Source organism: Meriones unguiculatus, chromosome 17 (assembly GCF_030254825.1).
Source record: "Meriones unguiculatus strain TT.TT164.6M chromosome 17, Bangor_MerUng_6.1, whole genome shotgun sequence".
NCBI classification, from domain to species: Eukaryota; Metazoa; Chordata; class Mammalia; order Rodentia; family Muridae; genus Meriones; species Meriones unguiculatus.
This window is the reverse complement of record NC_083364.1, coordinates 36,254,659-36,270,570: the sequence shown is the minus strand read 5'-3', so window position 1 is coordinate 36,270,570 and position 15,912 is coordinate 36,254,659. Positions and strand designations below refer to the sequence as shown.

The window sequence follows — 15,912 nt, the reverse complement described above, 5'->3', positions numbered from 1 at the left end:
GAGCCAGCTGAGGCCACACGGCAAGCAAGTAAGTAGAAAGGAAACTCCCAATGCCCCAAAGCTGGCTGCCGAGGCCCTACATCTGCACTCCTACCTGAAGATGTGGGCAGAGCCTGGGTTAAGGCACCCGTGGTAGCAGTCATGCTGCGGGGACACATCCACGCCACCACAGCCTGCCCTGCCTGTCTCCTCCTCACCGCCATCTGCCCCAGAGCCAGAAGGGCCTCCGGTGAAACACTGCCACTAGAGTGGATCTGGGGAGGTGCTGTGCCCTGCCACAGCTGCCTTCTGGTCACGAAGGCTGCCTGCTGGCCACCGCCAGACACAGCCACCCTGTGATTATCCCTGCCTTCAGGGTCGGAAGGGCAGGAAGGAAGAAGAAAGGACAACACCCCGAGAAGGAACAAGTCTCCTCTGAAAATAGCAGATCCATTCCAAGGAGAGAGGGACCTTGACACACACAGAGCTGCCCATGAGAAGCACAGGGCAGCAAGGCCTGCCCACACCCCGGGCTGTTCCCCTAGCAGCAGCAGCCCCTCCACAAGGCTGGGCTCTAGTCCTGGACTTTACTCTGCCCACCTCCTGAGGTGCTCCTTAACTCAGCCGCAGCTGAGGTAGAAATGTTACCCAAACATTCTGCTCACCACACACACACAGCCCCACCTTGTCCCCCTGAGGGCACAGACTTGGCGCCTGCCACCCCTCCTACCACAGGAAATGAAGGCTATAGGACAGGACAGGCCAAGAACCTGCCAGTGGATTTCAAAACCTCTGCCCCCACTCAATAAAACTTCTGAAAAAAACACACAAAAGGATGCAGCCATCTTACCCTCCAAGTAAGGCCCCTGAGGGAGGCCAGCCACCACTTGTATTTATAAGTTTGTTTTCATTTTTATTTTATTTTTTTAGGTTTTTCTGCATACGGTCTCTCTATATAATCCTAACTGTCCTGGAATTCACTTGTAGATCAGGCTGGCTTCAAACTCACAGAGATCCTCTGGTCTCAGCCTCCCAAGTGCTGGGATTAAAGGCATGTGCTACCATGCTCAGTATATCCAAATGTTGACAGAGCCCCCTAAGCTCTGTCAGAATACATAGGTGGCCCCCATCTACCCCAAACCCTGAGGACTGAGCTTAGAGAGTCTGAGCTCTGGTACTCATTCATAGAGTTGGGACTAGGAAACATACTGAAGATAGTTTTGGAGAAGAGAAATAAAAGGCCATGAGACAGGGAGTGAGAAAGTCAGGAAGAGCCAGAGGAAAAGAGCCACAGAGACAAACCAACCCAAAGAGACACCGCAGCCATGCAGCTGGGGACATGGAAACTCGGGCAAACAAACACAGCACTCTGGGGGTGAGAAGAGGGAGGGAAGCTCCGGCAACCACAGACACACAGGCCCACTCCCAACGCTCACCGGCTGCCGTGGCCTCATGCCCCTGACCTCCCACCACCTGAGCAGCTCCAAGGGCCCAGCAAGAGCTGGCACTTCAGAGGAAGGCGTTCTAGGAGCTGAACCATCCGCTGTGGTGGCATCAGCAGCTGAAGCCAACAGGAGCCTGAGGCGGAAGGGCAGGACGGGGTGCACCCAGGACAACCTCCCAGGAAGAACCACTCCCCTGGCCCCTCCTGCAGCCTGCTTTGCTCTCAGTGACCCAGGGCACCACTTCCAGAGACACACTGGAGTTGCCCCCAGGGAACATAGGCTCCAAGTGGAGCTGGAGACAGGACTAAAAATGTTGGAGCCAAGGAGGGCAGGATGGAGCTGGCTCCAGAGCTTTCGGACTCCTAGAAGCCGGAGTGGCTCCAGGCATTAAGTCTCTGTCAGGTACCTCCAGGATGGGGCTCACGCCACCCCCAATCTTCCCATCTCCTATGCCCCTTACTTCCCTCTCAGGTGCAAACACATACATGGTTCCTTCCTGTCTCCATGTCTCCCCTAGCAGTTTTCTTTTCTTCTCTTTCCTCTTTATCTTAGTTTTTTGAGACATGGTTTTTTTTTTTTTGAGATAAGGTTTCTATGTGCAGCCTTGGCTGTTCTGGACTTGTTTTGTACACCAGGCTGGCCTCCAACTCCCAGTGATCTGCCTGCCTCTGCCTCCCAATTGCCAAGATTAAAGGTATGCACTACCACCGCCCGGCTTCTACTTTCTTCTGTCACCAACAACTCCCCTTCTCTGAAACCTGCTAGAACATCACTCATGTCCCAAGAATGGAACAGGAGCCTGACATGAGAGAGCCCATGTAGCGGGACAGGGGCTACAGTGGTACAGGTAAATCCAAGACACTCAGGGCCCATTCCACTGACTCAGGCTGAGACTCGTCCACACTCACCAATGCCAGTAAGGCACAAGATATACCGAAGGGCCCCTGCAGGCATCCCTACCCAGTTCTGAGTCAGAGGAGGCAGGGACAGAAATCCCCCTCACTTTCTTCCTGGTCCTCAACACTCACCCACAGTTCCAAAGCAGAGCTGCCCTGCCCCCAACCAGTTCCTCAGACACACTGCAGATCAGGTGACTGGAGGCAGGACCAACAGAGGGTAAGGCCAGGGCAGGTGCTGGGACTAGACATCTGGGGGAGCAGGTAGGAGGCTGATTCTAGGGTGCTGCTGGGAGGCTAGGGTCTCAAGCTGGTCAGACACACAGCAGTCCTTACCAGGAAGTGCTGGGAAAGGAGTGGGGTGGGGTGTCTGGGCATCGGTGGAGGAAGTACCCCAACTAGGAAACCCTGGGAGGCTCACCAGGAGGGGTGGAAAGCTGCCAGAAGGGTGAGGCAGAGCAGGGGGAGGCTGTTTGGGAGTCTGAAAGGTACCCAGGTGACTAAGTAGTCAAGTTCCTATGCAGCTGGGCATGGCAGCCCACACTCACAACCCCAGTACCTGGAGGTAGAGGCAGGAGGATAGGGTGTTTAAGGCCAGCCTGAGCTACATGAGATTTTCTCTCTAGAAACTGGGAGGGAGGACTCCTGTGCTGGAGACAGCAGAGGGAGAGGACGAGAACACTCAGAATTCTAGTGCTGGCCTCCAGGTCTGAGGCCAAGATGGGCCACAGCCTAATCCTCACCACAAGGGCAGTTCAGCCATAATACACATGGCCAGGGCTGGAGCCCAGTGGAAAAGGGCAGTGGAGCTGAGATCAGGCAGGAAAAAACCCCACCTAGCAGCTCTCAGTAGTGTGAGTGAGGACTGTCACCTCAGTGTCACCTGACACTGCCCGATCCTGCCTACGTGATGCCGTGGGACTCTTGGAGGCAGAAGGGGTCTGCGTACCTCTCCAGCCCATGCCCTTTATGAATCCCAGTGTAGCCCACAGCCCTACCTTCCCTCGATGACAGTGATGACGTCATTCATCTGGATGTGCAGCTTATCCGGCTCCTCGAAGTCCTGAAGGGCCCGCATGTCAGTAGGCTGCGCCTGAGGGCAGAAAGAGGTCACTGCCCAACCCAGGACTTAGTTGCCCACTAGCCCCTCCACTTGCACTCCCCAGTCACTGTGGGCGTATCAGCCCCTCACCTCCAGCAAGAAGTCTCTAAGGGCCACAAATGTGGGTCTGTCCTCTGGCTTGTGCGCCCAGCACTGGACCATAACATTGTAGATGTCTTGGGGGCAGTCCTCAGGCCGGGGCAGACGCTCCCCTTCCTTGTCAATCTTATGCAGGATCTGCCAGCCAAGTGATGCAGTGGTTAGGGGCAGCAGTGCTTGCCTCTTCACGTCCTACCTTCCCACTGACCCATCCTACAGCTGAACACGCCCACCCACCATGAAAAAGTTCCGTTCCTAGGGAAGCCTCCATTCCCAGAGCCCCTGAGACCTTTATTGCCTGCCTAACTCTGCCCAGAACTCATTCGTGTCTCCCCAACCCCACCCCTATCCTGTGGCATTCTGGGAAAGCTCTCTCTTTGTTAAGCTCTCAGAGACCCCACGTCAACGTGGGGTAGGTGAGGGAGAGATGGGGGTCTACCAGAAAAAAACAGTTGCAAGCACCCTGTGAGGAACCCACCCCAGCCCCCTCACCTGGCTGCCATTGAGGCCAATCCAGGGCTCCTGGCCATACGTGAACATCTCCCACAGCGTGACCCCAAACATCCAGGTGTCGCTGGCATGGGAGAAAGTCCGAGTTTTCAGGCTCTCAGGGGCACACCTGGCAAAAGATAAAGGTTAAAGGAAAGGCTTGCTAGGGACCTCTACTTGCTACCCCCTTTAGCTACCTCTGGCACCATTACTCTATGATCTCAGCAAAGGATCAGCCCACCCAGGGGCAGGCAGGTAAGGCCGTGTACAGGTGGACAGCGCTAGCCACGGCTTACAGGATGCGGCCTGGTCTACAGCCACCAGCTCTACCTAGACACACCTGCTGACCATTCTGCCCGGCTACTCGCCCCACAGTTCAAACTTAAAAGTCCTCCAGGAAGTCTTTTAACACCCCAGCAAGTAGCACTGTCCTTCGGATCCCACAGGCAATTACTCTGTGCCTTCCAGGGTCCCCATGGAGAATTCCCTGGGTGGATGTGCAAACCCATAAATACATAAGAAAGGCACCCCAGGCCCGATACGGATATGATAACGACAGGCCGGGGCAGACAGTTCTGTGGTGGGTAACAGAGGCCCCAGAAGTTTGAGGCTCGGGGGTCTGCTGAGACTGGAGTGGAGCTCAGGCCCTACAGCCAGCAGCACCTGCCCCTCACCAGGCAAAGGGCACCTTGCGATGTTCTTGCATGACATAGTGGTCGTCATTCTGGGGCAGAGCTCGCATCAGTCCAAAGTCCCCAATCTTGACCAGATCACGAGTAGCCAACAGCAGATTCCGAGCAGCCAGGTCACGGTGAATGAAGCGCTTGGACTCCAGGTAGCCCATGCCCTCAGCCACCTGGACAGCGTAGCGGCTCAGCGTCCCCAGAAGGAAATGCCCTTGGTGTTTACGCAGCCGGTCCAACAGGGACCCCAGAGGTGCCAGCTCTGTCACCTGAGGCCATACAGAAGACACAGAGGGTAAAGCCGGTAGGTCTCGGCCACTTTCCGGGGTCAAAGTTTCCAGTCCCTTTCTGGAGGGAGGTCTCCCATAGCTGTATTCAGTGTTCCTTCCTGACCTGTCTGTTGAGAGCTTCCACGAGTCCAACAGCTTTCCGGGCCTGTCCCTTCAGCCACCCCAAAACCTGAGCCCCAGAGAGAAGCACCCCAAAGAGGCTCCGGCTAGAATAGCCAAAGATCAACTCAAGTCAAGTTGTGCCCAGCCATTCCTATGGGCACAACTCCTTGCCAATGAGCACTAGAAAACCTAAAGATGACAGTGCTAGGCAGGACCCTGGTAAACCCTTTGCCACACATGGTGGGATAGTACCGCAGGCAGGAGGCAGAGCAAATCTGGGGCCTACAGCCTGCAAGCTCCTCTCTGACCCTCCCTCCTACCCAGGCACTCACCATTTTCATAGGTGGCGTGAGCACCACACCATACAAGCGAATGAGGTTTCGGTGGTCAAGTGAATGCATGGCATTGACCTCCCGGATGAAGTCGTCCATGGCCTCCGGCTGGCTCAGCACATCAGGTTTCAGGCATTTCACGGCCACACTCACCTGCCCAGAGCAGGGTTAGCAGGGAGTTAGACCTTTCGTCCCCAGCACTGAGCTGACTGCTCCTTCCAACTCAGTGCCAAGGTCCTTGTCTCAGACCTGTTTGCCTGGGTGTGGTGTGGTGTCACCAATTTCCATACTATGGCCCTTGCATGGGGAGAGCAGCTGACTGACCTCTAAAGGTCATTAAATGCAGGCCTCCTCTCTCTGGGAAAATTCCTAAATCAGCAATGACAGTAAATTAAGAGATGAGCACTATGAAGACAGAACAGTAACTAAAATGCCACAATCTACGGAACTGCAGGACGCCACAGCAGCCTCCCTTGGAAAGTGGGGTGCTGAGTGAGCTGGGCTGGCTGGAGCCTGTGGGGGACTGGCAATACCAATATACTGTCTGGGAAGTGCTTCTGGCCCACACACATATTTAAAAATCAGTATCCATTCATTCATTTTCTCCATCTGCACATGTGTGTTTACTAATGCGGACATTTTAAAAATATAATTAAGAGAAGAAGGGTCTATGGCTTAAAGAGGTAAATCAAAATTGTGTCTCAGTGGTGGTGACCTGGCTTAGCGGGCCAGCACTTGCTTCAAGGCTAGCCCACTACCATGAAGAAAGGAGAGAATAGAGAGAAAACACTCTGTCACTGCAGGTTCAAAGCCACCCCTGGTCGACCCCTCAAGATGCGGTCTCAGAACAAAACAGTATCAAATGAACCCAGCAAAACACCTGCTGAGGCTGGGGTGTAGGCAAGGCAACTTGCAGCTCTGCCTCAGCCACGTGGCGGAACTGCAGACCACTGGTTTTCATTTCCCTGTGTCCAGCCTTTCACAGTAAGCAAACTATTTTTAGACTTGAGAAAAAGAAGCCAGCCACTGTGCATAGCAAAACCTGAATGTGGCTCAAAAGTGAGTATTTCACAAGCTGTCCCTAGTCATCCATGTTCTGATGGGGGGGGCACCCCGGAGCTCACCGTCTTCCCTGCAGGGGAGTCCCATTCGCCCCTGCGCACCACGCCAAAGGAGCCGTCTCCCAGCTTCTCCAGGAGGCGCAGGTCCTTCTCCCCGATGAGGCAGGTGAGGCTCTGCAGGGTCCCCTCCCCTGCCAGGGCCCCTGGGGTGGGTGAGGGCTTCCGGAAGGTGTTCTGAGAGTGATGGGGAGGGAACTCAGCCTCCAGCCGCTTTCCACTGAACACCTGTTTGAAAGCAGCCAGGAGCCAGATGGAACCCAGGGCCCCAGAAGCACTCGGTCCCACCCTACTGGTAAGCCTTAGACAGCTCCTGGCTTTGCCAAGCGGCCTAGGAGCAGCCCGTTAAAGGCTCACACTTCCTCCAACGTATCCCTTAACTGGGAGCCCACAGCGGAAGCCTCAGGATAGGTATCAAAAACAGATAAATATGCAGCTTGTGGCTGAAGCGACCCCAACTGGTCTGTGAAGACAGAGATAGCCCAAAGCCCTCTAGGTACACTCCCGTTTCAGGTCTTCAGCTCCTCCCATCCTACCCTTCCCTTTCTGAACCTCCTATACAGCACAGACTCTTGACCCTAGCACACAAAAGGAGGGTAGGAGCCTGAGGGGCCCTCCAAACACCTCCCTGTCCATTTTTAGCCCTGGCCCCTTCTCTGGGTTAACCATTTGGCGCTGTCTGTCTCTACCCTCCCTGGGGAGTCGGCTGCCCTTCATCCTGCCCAGGGGAGAAGATAATTTTAGTCTGAGGTTGAACCATGAGTGTGTGTGACGTGTGTTTATGTGGCGCAGATGAAGCCAGTCTTTGCTGGAAAAGGGCCTGGGAAGACAGCTGGGTTTCTGGAGGGGCGCCTACAGCCAAAGGCTGAGAAGGAAGGAAGACTAGAGGGGTCTCCAAAGCCTATTTTGGAGAAGGAAGGGCCAAAGGTCAGGAGACAGGAAGGGAAGGACCAGGAATGAGCAGACCTGGTCATGCAGTCTCCTTGGGCCCCTCCCCTGGGGCCCCCGAGGCTCACGCTCCAGGCTGCAGACTTCCCCAAGAGTTGCATCCTTACCTGCACGTGCTAAGGGGCAGCTCCAATCTGAGCACCTTTTTGAACTCTGTAATTATGGTTCCTTCCCAGTAATTAGGATTCCTAATATCTGCCAAGAACACTCAGCTCACAATGTCTACCTCGGCCATTGCAGCCAGGAGGGCCCCTTCCCACAGCCCTGCAGGTGAGCCGGGTAATGGAGCCAATACTGGTTTATCGAAGACATGGGTTTAGAGAGGGTCACTGACCACTCAAGAGACCTACTATGGGGGGGGGAACAGATCCCAAAACTCCACACTGCTTTCTCTCTCTCTCTCTCTCTCTCTCTCTCTCTCTCTCTCTCTCTCTCTCGAGTCAATCAGTCCCAACACACTCATCCTTAGCTAAAACCTGGGCAAAGGACCAGGACTGTGTCCCCAGAAAAGGCCACAGGCTCTCAAGAGACAGCCCCTTTGCCAAACTGCAGTCAGGAAATCTCTACTGCCCAATCTCAGTCCAGCTGTTCTGCCTGCTCACCCCCACCCCAGGGAGGCCAGAAGCGGGGAGGGAGGCCCTGGCTGGCTCACTTCCTCTCTCATTGTCTTCCAGACAATGGGAAAAGTTCCACTGAGTCAGATGGGGACTCACAACACCATAGACCCAAACCAGGGTGGGTGGGGGGAGCTGTGGGGAAGTGGGGAAGGAAGCTGTCAGCACAGCCTGATGACCAGAGGAACCTCAAGAGCAGGGGCGGTGGGGAGGGCAGAGCAAGGCAAAGCTGTCCAGACAGTCCCCCCCCACGCTGGACAATGGCCCGACACCCAAAGGAAGGAGCACTTGTCAACAAGTCCCTGCTCCCGCACACGGGGAGGCTGAAACCCTCGCCATTCACAGGCTATTCACGTGTCCGTCTGTGGCGGAGACAGACGCTTAGCCGGGCAGCTCCACAAGTGCCCTGCCAGATAAGAGCCTGGAGGAGGGAGGTCTGTACAAAGTGTGAGGGAACGGCTGAGATTATACCCCTGGGGAACAGGAGAAGGGTGCTAGGGCTGCCAGCAGCTCGAGGCCCTGGGGCGCCCCCCCACTCCCACACGGTTTACGCACACACCTTACTCATCCACGACTTGCGTTTGCACATGGCCTTCCTCCTCTTCACAGCCTCCCACAGCCGCCTCTGGCCTACAAGGAGGAAAAATGAACCCAGGGCTGTCTCACAGCTCACACACCCTCCCGAAGGGGCTGCTGTCCACCCGACAGGCTTCCTCGGTCTGGGGTGGACCCACCAAGAGATGCCGCTCAATACAATGATACCAGCTCATCGGCTGCCCAGCCAACCAGGAGTTTCATTCAACCAACCTCTGCATTCTATCTCTAGATGGTTCTCAAACTGGGTGGAGGTGTTCACCCATCAAAACTGGGGTGGTCAGTTACCTATCCAACTCTCCAGACAAAGCAGGTAAGGAAATGCACAGAGTTTTCTCCATCTAAGGTCTGCCTCCCATAAAATTTCCTTACACTCTTGACATCAGACACTGTGCTAGCTGGTTTTACGCCAACATGACACAAGCTAAAGTCAGCAAAGAAGGAACCGCAATAGAAAAGATGCCTCCGTAAGGCTGGGCTCTACGCAGAGCTGTAGGGCATCTTCTTAATCAGTGACTGACGGGGAAGGACTGGCCCCTTCTGTGTGGATCCACCCCTGGGCCGGTGGTCCTGGGTAAGCAGGCTGAGCAAGCCATGGGGAACAAGCCAGTGAGCAGCACCTCTCCATGGCCTCTGCATCAGCTCCTGCCTCCAGGTTCCCGCCTGTCATGATTTCCTTCAATGAACAGTGGTGTGGGAGTGTAAGCCAAACAAACCCTTTCCTCAACAAGCTACTCTGGTCATGTTTCATCACAGCAATGGTAACCCTAACTAGGACAGAAATCAACTATCCAAGCCAAAAGTAGTGTAAGTTAGTGTCTTTTTTTTTTAGCTTGTAAAACATTTGGCAGTTCTGAGTTGAACACACTAAGGTTTCCAATTGTGTTTTTTGGGACAGTCTACTGTAGCCCAGGGTGGCTGAATTGGCTATGCAGCTGATAATTCTGAGCTTCTGATCCCCCTGCCTCCACTTCCCGGGGTGTCTGTGTTTGTGGTGCTGGGAATGAAACCTGGTACTTCACTCTTAACAGGTGAGCTCCAGCCCAACCCCTGATAAATTTCTCATGATCTACAGAGAACAATATGACTTCTAGATGGTCACTGCCAGTTTTAGTTTAAAAAGAAAGATAAAGTATCAGCATGTTGGCAAACCATCTGAGAGACATCTTTATTTACATAGGTATCCTGCCTCCATGTGTATCTGTGTGAGGATGTCAGATCCCCTGGAACTGGAATTACAGACACTTGTGAACTGCCATGTGGGTGCTGGGATTTGAACCTGGGTCCGAGAGGAACAGCCGGTGATCCTAACCACTGAGCCATCCCTCCGGCCTGAGATGTTCTTTAATGGGTTTTATTTATGTATGTATTGTGTGTGTGTCTCAGTGTATGTCATATGTATGCAGGTGCCCACAGGGACCAGAAGAGGAGCCAGACCCTGGGAGCAGGAGTTACAGGCCGTTCCAAGCCAGACTCAGGTCCTCTGTAAGAGAACAGTGCATGCTTTTAACCACCGAGCCATCTCTCTGGCCCCATCTGAGAGTTTTTTGTCTTCTCTTCTCACTGTAGGTCTCTTGGCATTTACCCACTGGTGCTCGGGATGAAGCAGAAGAGGCTCATTCTACACTTACAAAAGAGACACAGGAAACACATCCCACAGATATCTGACTAAACACAAAGCGGAAGGGCTAGAGAGCAGCCCTGGTAGCACAGGCCTGCAATCCCAGCTACAGAAAGGCTGAGACAGGAGGAGATCAAGTTCATGGTCTGCTTGGGCAACAGAAGGTTCAAGGCTACCCTGGGTAACTTACTGAGATTCTGTCTCAAAGACACAAAGCACAGAAAGATCCACAGCTTAAGCTCAGCTGTGGAGCGCCTGCCTAGCAAATGAAAGGCCCTGGGTTCAATTACCAGTATCTCTTTTAAAAGGGGAGTGTGCAGGGAGGCATGGAGGCTTGGGATGTGCTCACTAGCAGGGCGCCCAGGTAGCCCAGGCAAGGCCCTAAATCCAATACCCAGCAGTGGGAGGAGAAAGGCAAAAAAAGTTGAATGAAATTAACTCTGAGCAGCCACAGCTCCAAGACTCCACTCTCCTCAAATCCCAGCTCACATTTACAACTGCCAACCATTCCCTGGGCACCTGTGAACAGCATCTCACTCATACCCTCCCGCTCATGTCAAGGGCTCTGGGCCAGGGGCTGGCAAAGTCCTCAGCTGCCACGGCAAAGGGGTTCTTCATGTGCCGGGCCACCTACCAGGCCGGCCCATGCCAATCTTTTCCAGGTCTTCGTTCTTGACATATTCAAAGTGGGACAGGCGGGTAATGTTGAGGTCATCGCGAAGCCTCAGGAAATACTGTTGTAGCTGCACCTCGGACAGAAGCTCCAACAGCCAGCCTGTTCCCTCCTCTGGCTGCATGCTGCTGCTCCCCAGCCTCTGTGGAAAAGGAAGAATAGCTGAGGGGCCAATGGATATGAACATATGGCAGAAGATTTGCCCACCAGTGCCCTTGGCTCACCCCCATGCTACAGAACTCAGAGCTACCTAAATAAGCCAACGTTGGGCAGCTGAGGTGAGCCTCAGACCAGAACAGTCAGGAACCGAGTTGTACTCCCAAATCTGTGCTCTTTGGGGAAACCTCTAAGCCCTTTGAGACGGATTAGTAGTATCAGTCATTTTACCCCTAAAACTTGATTTAAAATTGGGGTACAATGGCTCTTTGAGATCCATTCACTGAATCCCTCATCCGATAGACCCCACAGAAAGCTCGCAATCAAATTCTCACTGCCTAACATTGCCAGGTCTTTCCCACGGACCAACAGGCCACACTCAAGTGCCTACAGGGTCATAAGATGAAGACAAGAGGACAAAGTGTGGAGCAGATGTTTTCAGACATCCCAGTAAATGGGAACTCATGCACCATAAGCAATCATCACAAGAGACTGAGGCCCAGAGCTAAAACTTGTCAGCTCTGCAGTACCAGCTGTGTGAATGCGTATGAAATCTTACCCTCAAAGATATATCTGGGATGGCAACGTAAGTACATGGGGCACAGGGGACCCTCATTCTCTCTCCAAGTATGCAGCCACCTAGCTCCTAGTCCCCAAAGCCAGCTGCCAATGTCTTCTATGTGTCCTTTTAAGATACAAATATTGACATGTTACTCATACTGCCTGGCTTCTTGTTTTTCACTTAACATTTTATCTTTCTCGACTTTTGAGTGACTCCAAACAGTACGTGTGAGTACATATATACACAGACTATACTGGCAAAACAGAATGTACCCGCAGGCCCCAGTCAGCCAATGCCGAGTGACCTGTCTGTTCTATACTGTCCTGGGTCCACAGAAAAGGCCAAGACCACCTTCAAAGCTAAACAGCCAAAGCCATCTCTGTCTGGGTAAAGACCTCTCAGTCAAGATCTTGCCCAGACTGGACTCTGGCCTCACCTCAGGTCCTGGGGAAGGAGAGAGGTGAAGGGAAAAGGCCAGTTGTCCGGTTAGAGGCCAGGTGACCCCCTTGTGTACACAGTGCACTCTCAACACAGACACAGAGAAACAGGCACACAGCGCCCAGGCCCAGCACGAGCCTCCTGTCTCCACAGTTCCCAGTGGTCCTGCCAACACAGCGCCAGCAGCTCAGACTTTCCCAGGCAGCTTAGGGCAGCACAAAGAGTAACAATGTGAATGACAAACCCTTGGTTCAAACCCTGGCTCCTCCACCAAGGAGTCTGGGCCAGGCAGCTGGGCCGGCGGGTGGCTTCCAAACATTGAGCTGTAACCCTTTATTTGAATGGCTCCCCTAAGGGCTGGACAAGCCTCCAGACAGAGGACATGTTTGTTTGTCACAGTGTATGTGTGTGGGGGTGGGGGCTAGTGATGTTCAGCAGGTGGTAGGGGGACAGGAACATGAGTTACTCTGCAACGCACAACATACAAATGCCACGCTTCATTCTTGCAAGCGAAAACCGTTAGAATCAGAATCCAGACTTAGAGTCCATTTTATATATATAAAACACTTTTGTGGTTTCAACGTGACCTGATTTTCCTTGAACTGTGTAAACTGAGGAAAATTGTATTTTATCTGGAACATAGCAAAAGTCCACTACCTGGATGGAAAACATTAGTGAGGAATGCACCCTTATTATCTAAAAATGCCTCTCAGAGACACTGCTGAGGCTGGAGTCTCTTTCTTCTTTCCTCCTTCGCCCAGTATAGGACAGAATACATGAAGTGTATTTACTTCTCTAAATACGTATTTATTTCTCTAAGTATTATAGTCGGCACCATGTTTATTGGCTCCACACATATTTAATATGCCACACTGCTATTAATTTTGTGAAGAACAACAAAAATAATATATTAATACTTCAAAAATATAGTTCTGGGGCTGGAGAGACAGTTTGGAGGTTATGAAGCCTCACTGCTCTTCCAGAAGACCCTGACTCAATTCCCAGCACCTGCATGGAAGCTCAGAATCACCTGGCCTTCCCCTAAGTCTCCCTCTAGCCCAAGTTCCTTGTCTGTGAAGCACAAGGCACTAGAGCAGTGACGGCCAGCTCAGACAGTCTCCAATCCTGTGCGTGTGGCCGGCAGCCTGGTGTAGAATCTGCACCAGCTGTGTGTGACATACTCGGCTCCATGGCCTGCATGTAAGCAAGCACTCACTAGACTGACCACACACACACACACACACACACACGAATGAATGCAGCGGCTAGAAAGGAAAAGCTCCTCAGCCCACACACCTCAGGAAGGTGTCCTTCAGTCATGTCTACTCTTTCCCCCTCTGTACAGTGCTGCCCTTGAGGGGCTGTGTCCACAGCCAGCCCAATTCCCGCCCAAGAACCCCACTCACTGTGTACAGACGTCGGCGCAGTCTGGCCAGGAGAGGGAAGGAGAGCTCAAGGCCAGGGAACCGACGGGCTGCAGGCATCTTCACAAACTGAAGCCCCTAAGCAAGTCACTGGAGCTATGGCCTAGGGCTAGAGCGGTAAGGCAAGGGCCTCAGCCTCTGAGCTTTACTCTCTGCCCAGAAGGGAAACTGGCCAGGAGGTGGGGGAACCTGTCCTAGAAATCCCCCAAATCCCACACAGAAGTAGGAAACAGGGAAGAAGAATGCAGCGTTGGCTTTGCCCCACTGCAAGCCCGGCTGGGTTTCCACAGCTGGTCGCAGGCTGGGTCCTCTGTCCTGCCTCCAGTGCAGTGCTCACAGCTCCAGTCCTCCTCCCGGGCTTCCCCCACCGCCTGCTTGCCCGCCTGTACTCCTTCTTCCCTCCCTCACTGCCTCCCTCCCTTCCCAGCTGAGCGGCTCTGACACTGGCTGAAAAAAGACCTTTCTGAATCACTGCCAAGAGGACAGCAGGAATGGGGGGGCACTCTTCTTCCCACTGGCTCCGAGACTCCCCAGACACAAGGCTCCCTGTCTCTAGCTTGCACTGAGGCCCTCACGGGTGCAGACAACTCCTGGGACTTCAATGTGGGGGCTGCCAATCAAGGAGCACATGTAAAAAGGGGCTACAAGCCCCCATAAGGGCTTTTCTGGGTTTACGGGGACTTGAATGTAGCCTGAGTTGGGGCTTGGATTCAGTGTTTTCCTGGATTCTGCAGACAGATCCTTCAGTGACCCTCCCCCAACCCAACATCCCAACCTTGGCTGGGCGTCTCCTGGCTCAGACCCTAATGTGGCCCTGTTACCCTGGTGCCCGACGGAAATAGGAGGCAGGCAGCCTGCCAGAGTGGGACAGTTCAGCCAAGAGCGGTTGAGGGGTGCGAATCTCCACCCCTCTCCTGGGATTGCCTTGTGTACTGCCCACAACAACCAGGGTGCCTACACCCCATATTAGCTGGCAAAGATCTAAAACTCCCTCTACATAAACAAACATGTCCCCAGCCCTCTGCTGGGATGCTCCCACCTCCAAGCTACAGGAGCTCAGGCTGTAGGATATATACCCTGTACAGCACCCACACATGTCACAGCTCCAGCCTAAGGGATCTGGATGCATCCATCAAGCCCCTATGGGCCCCTATATTCCTACAGCTGACAAATGGTCCCTCTGCCCCTCAAGGGTGCCAGCTGCTCTACACCCCCTCACTACAGCCCCCAGATACACCTGACAGCTGCAGGAAGTCCTCTTCTGTGACCCAGATCCCAGCTCCCCCCATGCCTAAGGAGCCCCTGTTTCTTATACACTGCTCTCTTGTTCCTATCCAGATGGCTGCCAGCTCAGGGAGTCACAGCTGGCTCATGAGGGAGGCAGCTGAGGTTGCGAGTCTTGGGGAGTCAGCATCCCAGACTCTCTTTCTAGGATCTCTTCTAGTGTTTGAACTCCCTACCTGGAAGGAGAGCCATTTCCTATTCTGACGGGAGGGGGCGGCAATAACCCTTCCCCAGTGCCAGTATTCGTACAAAAATTGTGGACTGCTGTGTACAGCCTCTCTTCGGGCTCAACAAGCAACCGGTGTGAGGATTAAGGTCAAAGCTAGCGTGCAAGCAAGGTCAGGCTGAGAATTCATGGACACTGCCTTTCTCTACAGGTTGACTGACCACGCCCTCAGACTGGAGAGACTACAGCCCCCACTTGAAGCAGACCCAGGAGCCTGGAGTTACTGGTAAATTAAGCACGTTGTTACCTCTAGTGCAAGCTGAAACTAATCAGGATGGCCAACTTAAACGCTCTAGCCACCCCAGGAAGGCACGCCCAAATCCACCAGAACCCCATGCCTGACCCTTCCCTCAGAGGTCTAAAAAGACGACCTGGAAGCTTACCCCAAATCCAGCTGTGAGAGACTTGAAGAGAGCCAACATACATTGCGGGGTACGCGAGCCAGGTCAGTTTCTGGACCGCTTCCTCGCCTGGGAAAATAGCCCTGACCTTTCTGCCTCTCTCCCAGGCACATTCCCATCTCCTGCCAGCTACTGCCCTCCTGTGGCTAGGAAAAAAAGCGCTTGATCTCCACGGGGAAGGAAGCAGCCCTGGACATACTGTGCCGTTTTCCAAAGCACACAGGGATTTTTAGATTGATGCACAAACTCAACTGGCCAATAAGCCAATAAATGAGACCACCCAAGATACGGCTTCTTCCCACAAAAGAGTGCACCTGAATAGTAACTATGTTTCCTAGGCTCCTAACCTGCACTGCAGAAAGCCTAAAAGGCATCTTATTTGGATCCCTAGGGATCCATGCTCACTGAGTCAGTTTACCAGCATCAATAATTCACC

The 15,912-nt window shown here is 53.5% G+C and overlaps 1 protein-coding gene across 18 annotated transcripts in view; it reads right to left on the bottom strand.

Annotated features, from left to right (window-relative positions):
* Tnk2 (tyrosine kinase non receptor 2) overlaps nt 1–15,912 on the bottom strand; it is a 37,266-nt gene that overhangs the window by 8,082 nt on the left and 13,272 nt on the right. For 7 of the 18 annotated variants that reach the window (XM_060370233.1, XM_060370237.1, XM_060370232.1 and 4 more), the window contains 8 exons: nt 10,947–11,127; nt 8,657–8,727; nt 6,542–6,763; nt 5,418–5,570; nt 4,685–4,962; nt 4,014–4,140; nt 3,513–3,659; nt 3,319–3,413 (listed from right to left, as the gene is read on the bottom strand). In XM_060370233.1, the coding sequence (XP_060226216.1) occupies nt 3,319–3,413; nt 3,513–3,659; nt 4,014–4,140; nt 4,685–4,962; nt 5,418–5,570; nt 6,542–6,763; nt 8,657–8,727; nt 10,947–11,127 (1,274 nt within the window). Of the gene's footprint in view, nt 1–3,318; nt 3,414–3,512; nt 3,660–4,013; nt 4,141–4,684; nt 4,963–5,417; nt 5,571–6,541; nt 6,764–8,656; nt 8,728–10,946; nt 11,128–11,700; nt 11,827–13,547; nt 13,944–15,458; nt 15,609–15,912 lie in introns of those variants that run through there. The other 11 variants (XM_060370230.1, XM_060370236.1, XM_060370240.1 and 8 more) reach the window with 6 other exon arrangements.